This window comes from Necator americanus, chromosome III (genome assembly GCF_031761385.1).
Source record: "Necator americanus strain Aroian chromosome III, whole genome shotgun sequence".
Classification (NCBI taxonomy): domain Eukaryota; kingdom Metazoa; phylum Nematoda; class Chromadorea; order Rhabditida; family Ancylostomatidae; genus Necator; species Necator americanus.
The window spans coordinates 32489817-32503582 of record NC_087373.1 but is presented as its reverse complement, the minus strand read 5'-3'; the positions used below and the strand labels follow the sequence as shown (position 1 = coordinate 32503582).

The window sequence follows — 13766 nt, the reverse complement described above, 5'->3', positions numbered from 1 at the left end:
ATGGTAGCTGAGTTGATTAATGGGACGGAGATTTCCAAACAGTTGCTTAGTGAAGTAGCGGAAAAACTGAAAAATAAAAAAGCAAATAATCCCTCTTTTCGTGCTGTACTTGCTATTGTTCAGGTAAGATCAACGCATTTTTCCCAGGTTTTCTATTTATAGTGTTCTGTGACCGTTCAGATCGTTAAGCTTAGTTTTTTTTTCCAAAGTTTGAAATGTAAAAAGGTTTTGAAACCATACTTAGGGTGAAGAGCTTTAATGACGAATAAGTATACGGGACTTATTACTTAAAGTGTTTAGAGCTAGTATCCAAAATAAAAAAAAATGAAGGTGCAGAATCGTATTCTATGCCTTAATTACAATTCTCCTCAATTAACTTTACAGGATAGAAGCATTTCGCCCATATTTGTGGGTTATAGTTGTTTTCGAGCTGAGATGAGCACAAGAATGAGTTCCATTTTGTAAGCAAATCACATTTTTTCACGTAACTGCCGCATGGTATTTAATAAGCGCACGGAAATATATGTATAAGTGCTAATATTATGTCCAATCTATAGTTGAAGCCAGATATGTTCAACCGAGTGAACGCGATGCGGCGCGGCAGAGCGGGAGGCAGAGGGAGAGAGAGTGTGTGTGTGTGTACATGCAAAGGAGCGCGCGTCGCGCTGACGGGGTTCAACGCGTCTGGGTCCAACTATATTTGTGTAGGTGCTATGCTGAATGACGATGAGTAACATGATTATTGATTTGCTTCAATGACGATGAGTAATGTGACAACTATTGATTTATTTCAGGTTGGTGATCGTTCGGACTCAAATGTTTATATAGGAGCAAAGATTAGAAAAGCAGCCGAAATCGGGGCCGAAGGAAAACTCGTGAAACTTCCGGACACAATCACACAGGATGAACTTGAAGAAGAAATCAAAAAATTGAACGAAGATGATGACGTTGATGGGATTATTGTGCAGGTTCGTTGCTGTAGGATTTCCTGCAGGATTTGTTTCTCGAAGTGTTCAGTGAGCGGAGATTTCGCAGAACTTTACAGTATGGAAGAAAAAAATTGTGCTATTTGTTGAAAATCACTGTATAATTTCCGGGATTTTTCCTCTATTCATAACACGTAGGTGAACGATGGTTCGGAATTTTCTTCAAACTGAGTAAAATTTCTTCCCGAAATTCTGCGATATTTACGTTTTGAAAAAATAGGTCACTGACGAATGTTAACAGAAATGGTACATATTGTACATTAATTATATTATAAAGTACATAATTTTGTAAGAGACGGTTTTGCCATCGATAACTGTGAAAAAATTCAACGCTATCATTCATTCGTTCATTCGCTCGTTCGTTCGTTTGCATCCTCAATGAGCATTAGTTGGTAAATTTTATTTATTTACGTGTGTTTTTCGTGCTTACTGACGTAAATCTTCTTGAAGAGAACTTTTTATTTTACTTAAGAGGGTTTAATCCAGTCGCAAGCTGTATTCTCTCAGATCATCATCAATTCAAAACTATGTTCTGAACAGTAGAAATTTTCCGAGAACAGTAGAAATCTCGAGTTGGAACTGAAAATTGAACTGTTACCGTATTCGTAGATACTGCAACAACCAACACTTATTACATTACGAGAAATTAGCGCAAATACTATGAACCCTTCCTCTTCCTTCCACGGAGATGTATCCGGTAGTCGGACATGCCTATGGCAGGATTACGGAGGTGTAGGAGTATGTAATTAACGAAGATTGCGGAAACTTTGGTTGTTTTCGGGCCATACTTTTGTCGAAACTAAATTCTTGAAGTATATTCGAAATCAGCAGCTCATTTGCTTTCGAAAAGCATTTTCAAAAATTAATTTTGAACATTCCTCTAAGAATTCCAACGGTTTGCGACGCATTAATCCGTTGGCGATGGATTTTGGACAGAAGTTAGCAGCGATGTTGTAGGCTGAGCTGAAAAAAAAATGGATGCGGAGATGCCCACCTTTCCGCTTTTATGGATTCGGAATGAAATTGACGAAATTTGTTGCGAATCTTTCTATCAATGCGATCAATAGATTGCGAAATAAGGAATTGAAAAATGAGATGGGGATTATTTTTGAGATTCCTAGAAGAACTCAGCGTATGTTTTCGGAGAAGTTTTTTTTCTCACTTCGACCTCCTCATCTGATTAAACCTCCATCCCACTTAATTACATTTCAAAAATTACATTTTTTAGTTACCGCTCGATTGTAAGAATGACATCGACGCGGATGGAAAAAATACATCCATTGAAGGTATCATTCCCTCACTTCATTTACTTTTTCGGGATTATCCATGCAATTTCATGAGAAAGTGTGATCTGGAAAGCAATCACTTCATCAGTTACGTGCCGAAACAAATCAGCAAGGCGATCGGCGGATTGTGTTTTCTCTTTGCTACTTCAAACACTTGCTCTTCCACAGCTTTTCCCCATGACAGGCTCACCAATTTTTTTTTTTTTTTTTTTTTTTTTTTTTTTTTCCCCTTTTTTTTTTTCTCTTTTTTACACCCTGTAGATGCACTTCTTCAACCTTGTTTTTTCTTCCACTTTTGTCATCAACAACCCACTTTCTTATCATTGCTTCTTTCGAGCCATACGTTTGTCTAAACTAAATTCTGGAAGTATATTTGAAATCAGCAGCTCATTTGCTTTCGAATAGTGTTCTCAAAATTTAATTTTAAACATTCCTCTAAGAATTCCAACGGTTCGCGACGGATTAATCCGTTGGCGATGGATTTTGGACAGAAGTTAGCAGCGATGTTGTAGGCTGAGCTGAAAAAAAAAATGGATGCGGAGATGCCCACCTTCCCGCTTTTATGGATTCGGAATGAAATTGACGAAATTTATTGCGAATCTTTCTATCAATGTGATCAATAGATTGCGGAATAAGGAATTGAAAAATGAGATGGGGATTATTTTATTATTTTTGAGGTTCCTGAGAAGAACTCAGCGTATGTTTTCGGAGAAGTTTTTTTTCTCACTTCGACCTCCTCATCTGATTAAACCTCCATCCCACTTAATTACATTTCAATAGAATTATTTTTTTAGTTACCGCTCGATTGTAAGAATGACATCGACGCGGATGGAGTGATCGACAAAATACATCCATTGAAGGTATCATTCTCTCACCTTATTTACTTTTTCGGGATTATCCATGCAATTTCATGAGAAAGTGTGATCTGGAAAGCAAATCGCAATTTGTTTTTATTTTTCGACCATACATTTTTCTTTCCATCATGAATGGATACTCAACGAATTTTTGCCAGGATGTTGATGGTTTGACAAGGGAAAACGCTGGTCGGCTGATGCGAGGTGAACTGAAGCGAGCGATAATTCCGTGCACTCCAAACGGATGTCTATATCTTGTTCAAAAAACTACAGGTTTGCTGCTGGATCGTGTTTTACCGAAATTATCTGTTTTAGGGAAATAATTCTTTTTTTTTAGCGAAACCAAAAAAGAAGTGAATGCTAGGGCAAACACAACAAATATATATAGATTTTTTTCCACACTAATTTCCCGAACATAGCAAATTTTTTTCTTGCTTTCAGGTGATCCAAATTATATGTGCGGTAAAAATGTTGTCGTATTGGGCCGTTCGAAAATTGTCGGCTCACCTGCAGCGGCTCTATTCATGTGGCATCATGGAACAACTACGATTTGCCATTCAAGAACGAAAGACATCAAGGATCACTGCCTTAGAGCTGACATTTTGATTGTGGCGATCGGAAAGAAACATTTCGTAAAAGGTGCGTGATTTTGGAAAATTTCAATCAAAAATATTAAAGGGAGGATACTACGAGTCAGACATGCTGTGGATTTCCCATGGAAAGTTTGTATACATAGTCGTAGATTACGGAAAACCAGGTGGATCCGCTCAGTTCTCCGTAGTCGCTGTAAAAAGCGTCCCGAAACCCGGCGTTTTCTTTCTAGGACGTCTTGTATTGCAACGCGCCACCCTTCGGCACGCGCCGCATCAACGAGCGAACCTTCGAGGATCAATAAGATCTTCTCACCAGTCTATTCAGGTTAAACTAATGAATAGACAGCTGAGGGGAACGGAGGGTGTGCATAGAGGCGCGTTCTAACGCACCTCGTAGGTACTAAAGCAATTCCCACGCCGTTTCTTACGGCGATCACGGAGAGATGAGCGGAATTTTGTGGTTTTTCGTAATCTACGACTCCGTATAGAAGCTTTCCATGAGAAGTCCATATCACGTCAGATCCACGGTATGCTGATAAGTTAATTAAGTTTAAAACTTAATTAAGTTTAAAACTCGCCATCTGAACTTGACCTGGGTTTCCCAGGTGTCGTTGTGTCCTCGACTAGTCTACAGTAGACCTCTGCGTGGTGGGACCTCCTCCACCGCGAGCTAAAAGACAGCCAAGCGAAGGGCTACGCACTCAGCATGCGTTCGGTTGAAAAGTGCGCCAACCTCTACGCAAGCGTTTACGCGATATTGCACCATAAACGAAAATGTTTCCGCTGAATTGTAGGTGCGCGGTTGGTTTTTTTTTTTTTTTTTGTTTGGGGGGGGGGGGGGGGGGGGTTTTTTTTGGGGGTGTTTTTTTTTTTGGTTTTTTTTTTTAGGGGAAAAATAATTTTATTTTTTTTTTTTTTAAATTTTTTTTTTATTTTTTTTTTTTTTTTTTTTATTTTTTTTTTTTTTAAAAAAATATAAAATTTTTTTTTTATTTTTTTTTAATTTTTTTTTTTTTGTTGGGGGTTTTTTTTTTTTTAACAATTTTCGAAATTTTTGAATATTTTTCATGTTTTCTTTTTATAGCAAAGAGTGTTTCGCTCAGGTTCTAGTCTCACTTTCGGTGGGTCAGGGTTCCGTTACACGAATTCTTGCGGCCTCCCCATTCGAGAAGAGTCTTTCAACCAATAGATCAAGTAAGAGAAGCAGCTTTGGCTGATTTGGATTTTTTTTTCGTGGAGAACCGTTCACCGATTTAATTTGTAAGCTGAACGGATGCCGTGTTTCATTTTCAGCGTGTCAAATAATCCTAAAAAAATACTCCCCCACGACTCGAAAATTGAAGAGTTGATAAAATTAGGTTTCCCCTTCCAACCACCTTCTGCAGATTTTACTCCGTATCCTGAAGTAATCATAAACAAGGGAATGTAGTGCATGGAACTATTATACCATGTCCGCACATACCGTAAACAAAAACATCTCAGCTTTAATAATCAAGTAAACAAGGCTTTTAATAAGTGAAAAACAAAAAAATAAAGCTACAAAAATTGGGAAGTGACGTTTTATTGTAGTTATCTGGTCAATTTCAATCTTTTACGTGGTGCTCTTTGGTTTAGGTTGGTTTGATTTTGTTCTGTTTTGGTTTTGTTTTTGGTTTAACCTAAGGGTTCGTGCTAGGCCTCCAATAGTGATGCATGTGCTTAATAATAAAAAAAGAATACTACGAGTCGAAAAATAGGTGTGACCTCAAAGAGTCACATGTAGCTTTAGAAGTAGTGCCGAGTGAAGACTTTTTCTTCAAGCTATGGGACCTTTCTGAGCTAGGTGCTCCCCTCTTCGTTGTGGTATCAGTTCAGACTTTCATTCAGTTGTTTATTTGTTTACGACAATCAGCGGTACGCCAACACATCATGACTGAAGAATATCTGAAGTTTGAATGCACATTTTCTCGCAGGTTACTGGATTGTGTTCCAGGTGATTGGATCAAGCCTGGCGCTGTTGTAATCGATTGTGGAATCAATGTCGAAGAGGCTACGGAGCCTGGAAAGAAAAATAAACTCTACGGCGATGTTGATTTTGAAGCCGCGAAAGAGGTACGGTTTTTGAAGGAATTTGTCCAGAACTAATCAATACGCATAGAGTAAATGAGAGGTGAATTCAGGTAGCCGGCTACATCACACCTGTTCCTGGAGGTGTTGGTCCGATGACGGTAGCAATGCTTCTTAAAAATACCTATGAACAAGCGTTACGTAGAAGATTACATGAGAATAACGGTGTAGCATAGGCATAGATTTTTTTCTTTTGTTTTTTTTTTTGTTGCACTCAATTCACTTAGATTCCGTTGTTTGGGTAAATTTGCACGGATACATATATTTCAGAGTTATATCAGAGATTTGTTTTTATGTTCTGGATAGACGCTCAATTTTTGCGAATAATTATTTTGAAGTAAAGAAAATGTTTGCAGAATTTTTCTGTTGATGTATCTGTTCTTCTTACACACGGCTTTCTTTGATGCACCATTGATTTTTAAAGACATCGTGTCACGAAACTTGCGTACGTCGGAGTTCCTGGGGGCAAATACAGAGCTCGGAGTGTAGATCACGAATATTAGCGAAATCCCGCTCACCTTCCTCTAATCCTCTTAAGAAATAGCATGTGAAACGCCGTTTTTCCCTACGAATTACGTTGAAACACGCCACCCTAGCGCACGTGCCGCACCCACGTGCGAGCGATCGAAGATCGATGAGGGAACGCCCCAATAGGGCCATCATTGTTTTGGCGTTGGTTTTTTTAGGCAGTTTTCCATTGTTTTATATGTTTGTTCGCGTATTTTCGTTTTTTTGTTATTGTTTTCTTATTCGGCGGTGGCTTTCGCTACTCTTCCATTTGATTTGATTTGTATTCGCGCTTTGTCGCTTTTTGTTTTCACCGCTGCTTTTGGGTTCTTTCTAGAAAATCTTTGCAAAATTCTTAGATGGGGGGATGTACAGAGTATTTTCTACGTTCTACGGAAAGTTTTTGCTACTTATACGGTAATCGATGTTCGGGAAATCGGGTGCGGGCGTAAACACCTCCGAATCTGTCCAGGACCATTCATATTATTCAGTAGAGAGGGAAGAATTTCTGTAGAAATGTTTATTGGTCTCAGAAGATGTGTAAGATCGTGTCTCATGGATGAGAGTCTTGTTTGATCGTGGTGGGTGTGGAACCGTTAGCAGCGCAAACATAGTTGTGACCGCTTACCATTGCGCCACACGCACTACTAGATCATGACGGAACGAACGGGTTGCGGCAAACGGAACATCCCATGAAATTAACAATGTTGGGATCTCTCCACGAAAAGATAGATAGGGTTAGGGGTGCAGATCGCGAGTACGATCACGCCTAATTCCCCGAATTGAAAAATTTGAAAAATGGTGTGGGAAATTAGGGGCTTAGGGATCAAATCCTTTTACGAGGCATCTAGTAACGTGTACGGGCTGTTCTTCCCATTTGTTAGCGTGACGCGGCGCATCCGCCCGCGAGCGAAAAACACAGGGTCAGGAGCCATTGATTCTTCGCTGGTTCGTAGAAGCGGCGCGCATGTCAATAACGTCACTAGGTGTCTCGTAGGAAGATTCGCTCGCGAAGATCGTCTCTTACCATCTTTTTACCATCTTTACCGTCTTTTTTGAGACAGTTAGGGAAAATGAGCGTAATCGCGCTCATTCTGGTGATCCGTAACTCAGTGCTTTCGTGTAGGGATCCCAACGTTCACAATTTTGCGCTACGATGCTTTCAAACGATACGATGCTCCAGAAAATTACTGTATCGAAACATCGTTTGTCAGATGCGTAATGTACAAGTTCCTTTTTCGAGAGTTCATGACAAGTTCCAGACGCACGAATTCCATGAAATCCCGTAAATTACGAAACAAACACGATTTCAAACGGGTTTTCATTGGATTTTTCACCTGTGGACTGGATTTCACTGTTGGATTCAAACTGCAACATAAGGGGAAAACCTAGTAATGTGCATTACATTATGACTACTAATATTACTTTATATTTCTTTCTACGGCGTCAAGTTGAAGATGTTCAGGTTATTTGTTATCCTCCGTGCATTATAGAATTTCCGTCTAGTCACATTCCCTTTTTCTCCTGGAAATAATAAGTTCAAACACAAAATATTAACTTTTACTGAACATTAACTTGCACGAACTGTGTTGAACTTCCATCATACCACACAAGAATGTTCTAGAAAATAAATGCACCAACATAAAAACTTTTACTATGGACAAGCACAAAGTCGACAAGAGATCTGGTGAGATTTGGCAAACGGTTGGTGATCGGTTGATGACGAGCGGGATCAGCGACGTGTCGCGACGACTGTGTGACGGGGGTGTTGGCGGGTGTTCAGACGGTGAGAGGGTTAAACTGATCGCTTCCCGAATCGTACCATCATATCACCGGCTGACGGCACACGTTTGTGCGGAAAATTGAAGTCATCGAATGCTCGTAGGCGGTAGTCACCAGCCACATATGGAACTGCCATGTGGTCTTCTGTAAAAGTGCTAAGCTCTTCAAAAATACACTTAAAAGATTGGGACTCATGAAATTTCTTCGATTTTTGAAGTTTTACACAAACAATTGGTCGTGATGGCGGTGCAGCTCACGAATGTGAGTGAGTGATCACGCTCAATTCCTCCTGTTTATCCTGGGATTAACGCATGTGAGGCAGCGTTGCGTGACTCCGTCCCCCAACGATGCAACTTATTACGCCCACTAGAACGCGGACAATCCGCAACGCGTCCGCGATTTTGCGACTTAGGCAGGCAGTTTCTTGCTCCGGTAGTTGAGATATTCAGTTACTAGTTGTATCGCAGACGGATTTGCTCACGTTCTAGCGTGTAATAAATTGTATCGTTGGAGAGACGGAAACACACAGTGCTACTATACAGCTTTTTCTTTGCGAGAGAAAGTTTTGAGTGTAGTCCCGTCACATCCGTAAAGTACAAGCTATTGACAAGAATCACAGTAGAATTTTCGTCGGTAGTGACTTTGAGAGAGAAAATTTCGGCATTTTTCCGAAATCCCAAGTTGTACGAACATTTACCAAGCGTAACAACATGTAATGGCAAAAATTATGGGAAAGTAACTGATACTGATGAAGTGTCAGGTCGTATTCTGCTGAAATCCATTAAATTTTCGCACAATTCCGAAATTTAAGCAATTCGTTTCAGAACTGGAATCGTGAACAAAAATGTCACTCAGCCCTTTTTTGACATGTTGTTTATTTCCACTCTTTTTTTTTCTTCTTCGCATCATATGGAAAAATTCTGTTCTGTTAAATGTTCTCTAAACCAAAACAGAGAATGTTGACCGCCACAGGTGGCTTGGCCACCGCCCCCCTCCTCCAATATTTCCCTCGGAAAATCCTCCGCTATCGTCTAATACAATTTATCTGTGTACACCATAAATTCACTCCATTTCTCGTCTGTGAGATTTATGATGCACAGTTGGGAAATTTAAGGAAAAACTTCGGTGAAATTGATGCAATGAAGAGGCTGATTCAATGAAAGTAATCCTTTTATCGGTTGAACACAAGTATGCCATTTAGAGAACTTCATCTATGTAGAGTAAAACGCTAAAATTCCCTAAAAACGACCAGAAGAACAACGATAAAATCGATAATTGATTGCTGTGTCGGTCGCACTGTCCTATAAGTTGTTGGTTCGCCTACCTAACTACTTATGCATTTACGTCAGTAGATCACTGATATTATCTGTTCGCTAACGTAAAGTCTACTTCTTAAAGCTGGTCCAATGGGATGTTAGGCAAATTTTCTTAGGGAATTCAAAAATTGTCGATCTATCTGCTTGAGCTGGACCACCACCTTCACCTCAATTCAGAATCGTTTGAGGTTTCGGAACGTGTAACTGGCCTATACAATGACTTGCGGTGGCTAGCCGATGTGTCAAGTCAGTGTCTTTATCCTCCTAGACAAGCCTGATACCAATCTATCGTTCCCGGAGGGATAAAAGGCTTGGTGAGCACTAGGGTGGATTCGAACCTCCGACAAAGGAACCTCTTACCGATTGCGCTACACCCGCACCTTTTAGAAAATTTGAAAATTCAAAAATTAACGCGCTTAAATTTGATGGAATAATTATAGTCTTTATCTGGACAGTGCGACCGCCGTCAATTCGTGGAAAGAGGCGCGTAAATGGCAAGAATAAGTCAGGGGAATCGAAACTTCTAGGCGTCCATGGCGTCCACACAAAAACATGGATAGATGAACCAATTTCGGATTCTAGGTCCAAATCCTATCGCTCGAATCAGAAGCGTTGACTGGAGAATTCCTGGAGGCATTTTGGATCAATGGGAAGGACTCTGTGATGAGTAGCAAGAAAGAATGTTTCGGGAGTACGCGGGAACCCCCGCCATCATCTCGGATTGTTCTTCCGATTCTTCAATGAGACATTCAAATTAATCCCCTTTGTGATCGATCACGGTCAGCGTTCACAACTAAGGTCCTCCAGTCCAAGGTGATCATTTAGTGTAGTCGCTACGTTAAGGATTGAGAAAAAAATAAGCTTAGAGCTTTTCTGTGCAGATCTGGATGGATTTGATCTGGTAATTCACGGATCAAGTCGTCTTTATTCCAGGCTCTGAGAAGAAAGCTATTTGCCGAAATGCTTCATAAAAATCAATTATAGCCGGGCCAAAAACAACAACATGAAGCTCTGTGATAAAATGATTTATTGATTTTTCATTGGCTGCCATAGTCGGGTAAAATGACGTGAAGCTGGAGCTAGCGGTTGGAATTCGGGATGGGATCATCGCAAACTGTGGCGATGCTAACATGGTTCCCTCTTCGATTTCGATCCTAACCGCTATCCCCCGTCGCATCGTTTCGACCGCAGTCGCGTACGTAACTGCACCGAGCATCATGTCGCTTTGACCCCACTATGACAGCCACGTGAATAAAAAAATCAATAAATCATCTTATCACATGGTTTGATTTTGATTTTTATGATGATTTTGATTGAAAGTCGGACTTTGGACTCCTTCTAATATGCAGCATAATTTCCAGCAAAAGTAGCTGACTTGTACAGGAAAAATTAAGATTTTAAATCAATAGAGAGACCATATTGCTCCTTATTCTTTGAAATACTCTCCAGACACTTAACTGATATCAGCTTCAGTTCTTTTGGACGGAGGGGGAGTAGCGCAGTAGATAGGAGGTTCTGCTGTGGCTAGAGTCTGTCGGAAGTTCGAGTCCGCCCTGGTGCTCACCAAGCCCTTCATCCATCCGGGGCCGATAAATTGGTATCAAACTTGTCTGGGAGGAAAACTGATCGGAAAGAATTCTTGGACGATAACTGTTGCAAATTTAGCAAGTTGTGCGTTGGAAATGTATAGAATTTCAGCTCTTTCGGCAGAGGACGAGAGGATTTTTTCCCCACACTTTTTTCTCGTAAGAGAGAGCGGTAGAGATGAAGACGCTTTCACGTTCGAAATAACTTCTCGGTAGCTTAGACCTTTTTTTATCATACGAGATTACTCATTACGGCATTAGAAGATGCTCTGTATTTGATGACGTCATCGCGACGGAACTGAAGCGGCTGAAACTGCCGCAATGTTGGTGTTATACGTGTTCACGGTGAAAAACCGTTGTCTGCCATATTTACCACCGATTATTCGTGCACCATTCCCCATCAACACGTACCGAAAGTGTAGCGTTTATACCGACGACACACCAATTTACGCGGAAACTGAGAGTGTCGTATAGCAAATTAGCAGTATAGCTGAATCAGTAGCATAATTTATTGCTTTCTTTAGTAAAAGACTCGTTTGCAGCTACTTTTACACTGCACTTTACGGTTGGTTGCACTAGTAACTGAATCAACGATAAATTCCCTAACTTTTGACGCATATAATTCTAACGCATGAGTTCACAAACAACTGAAACAAACGGGAAAAGTTCATTACTGCGCTCGGATACGGTAAGCCTATCGTCGTACACTCGTACGCGTATCGCGTATTCGTTTTTATTCGACCACCACTTTAGAAATGCTGTCTCTCTCTCAGATCTCCTACAGAAAATTACAAAAGTTCACTCCAATGGTTCTTTTTTTCAGTCCGCTGTGCAAACAGTAGGTATTGATCGACTCACCATATTGGTCCACTATCCTAGCATCAATCACGCAGATGAGGAAGGCGATGGAGAGAACGGCCAGAACGATCGATCGTAGGGAGATCATACCTGGAATAGAGGTTAGTCTTCATTTCAGCTTTTTTTCTGATCCTGGGAACCATACCACGAACAACGTTACGGAATCTCGTTGATACCGTACACCAAATCACGCAATATGAAAGACAATGCAACACAATGAACATTAAAGGACGACTATGAGCAGGGTAGAGCGAAATATTCGGAAACGGAAATAGAGAAAAGATGACCACAACGAATATCGATCGGGTGTGGTTGTCCGCAATTGCAGAAATACGCATACAAATTCACCGCTCAATGGTGCCCCAGTGCAGTGTGTGTGCCTACAGAACAAGTATTCTATTCGACGTGCACAAGCAGTCGATCAGGATCTTGGCAGGCACCGGGCTAATCTGCTGGCACAGTATCAGCCTTTTAAGCCTCCTTTGTTTTGAAATTTGTCTAAGATACGCAGAATGGGATAAAACGTGCGAAAACCGCGAACAGCTCCTAAAATCCACGGCATTCTGCAACTGCGGACTTTGCCACAGCAAAAGAGATTGGAGAGGTTTTTCGGGGTTCCACGAAATCCGGAGTAAGCCAAATTTAGAACGAACGTGGCAGAGACGCTAGATTTCAATTTGTCGCAGTAACCTGACTACGGACTATTAATGCTACCGTATCCGCGAAAATTCATGTCGAAGTGAGAAGGTGTGAAAAATGAGTGTTTCTTAAACGTGCATTGTTCTAAGGTTGTTTAAAGTGTGAATTAGTGATTAAATTTAAATTAGAACATGTGTAGACATGGTTTAAAGGTACTGTGATGGTCCGCAATTGCAGAATCGTAAAGTGATCCACCAAATGGGAGTAGCTAACGTTGCAGTGCTAAGACGCCCATTTTATTGTAAATAAACATGTAAATTTGTAAATATTTTACTGTTCGTTCCTACAGGAGTGCAATTGCGGACTTTAGCTGTGGTGAAAAAGTCGCCAAAAATGAAGGTGTTAGTTGAAAGGGTCAAGTCGCTCTGATTCATGGTATCAAATTTTGGGAAAAAGGCAGGAATATTCCAAGGATTTCGAAGAACTGAGTGAGGAGGTGGTGCTGAAATTTCTCAGATGGATTTCTTCTCCAATTATTAGGGTGTTTAAGGTGCCTAGGACCTTATGTGAACGTAGAATTCTTGGATCGCAAAGCATTTAATGTGGTGGAACCCAGAAAAAGGAAAACACCCATAGCACAGTGATGTAGCGCAAAACGTTTGTAAATGCTCCATCGAAGCCGACGCCGCTGGCGCTTTTTTCACCTCATCTCCCCCGACTCCACCCACTCCTCAATTGGGTGCGGAGACGTCAAATAAACGATGATTGACCCTAAATCAAAAATATGGCGTTGAAGTGCGCTTAAACTGAGCTGTAAATAATTTCTGCGGCAATCTGAAGCAGTTAGCGAACAACAATTGCTCTACCGTATACCCAACGATAGACTTGAAAGCAAAGAATAGAGTAATACATCCTGAAAAGAACTAAACTAGAAATTTATAGAATAGGTTTCCCGCGAAAAAGTTGACGTACTTTGTGCTTGAACGGAAATTCTATAAGCTTTTCCTGGATACGATACTCTTGGGAACGTTAAACGGTCTGTGTTCAGAAAATTACTGTAGAAATTATTCGCGTTGAAGGGAATCCTCGCCAGAATAACATCTTGTAGAAAAATGAGGAAAAAATCTGTTGGTGAAAAGTTAAAGGATGTTTCGAGAGAAAAAAAGGAACGAAAGTGTGCAATTACGGCCGACGCCAGTATTCTGTCGGTTATGGTTTGTCGGTGGAGTTATGATACTTCTTCCTGACACTGT

General features: G+C 40.6%; 2 protein-coding genes across 2 annotated transcripts; one reads left to right on the top strand and one right to left on the bottom strand.

Moving 5' to 3' along the window:
* Positions 1–6001, top strand: RB195_011700 (uncharacterized protein; the record flags this gene model as incomplete). The annotated part of the gene is made up of 7 exons (XM_064193229.1): positions 1–123; positions 795–968; positions 3067–3132; positions 3285–3399; positions 3568–3765; positions 5692–5810; positions 5879–6001. 7 exons carry the CDS (start codon positions 1–3, stop codon positions 5999–6001), a joined length of 918 nt encoding a protein of 305 aa, XP_064050812.1.
* A 2126-nt stretch (positions 6002–8127) lies between these two features.
* RB195_011699 (uncharacterized protein) lies at positions 8128–11962 on the bottom strand (the record flags this gene model as incomplete). Its single annotated transcript, XM_064193228.1, has 2 exons — positions 8128–8258; positions 11875–11962. 2 exons carry the CDS (start codon positions 11960–11962, stop codon positions 8128–8130), a joined length of 219 nt encoding a protein of 72 aa, XP_064050811.1.
* Positions 11963–13766: the final 1804 nt, after the last annotated feature.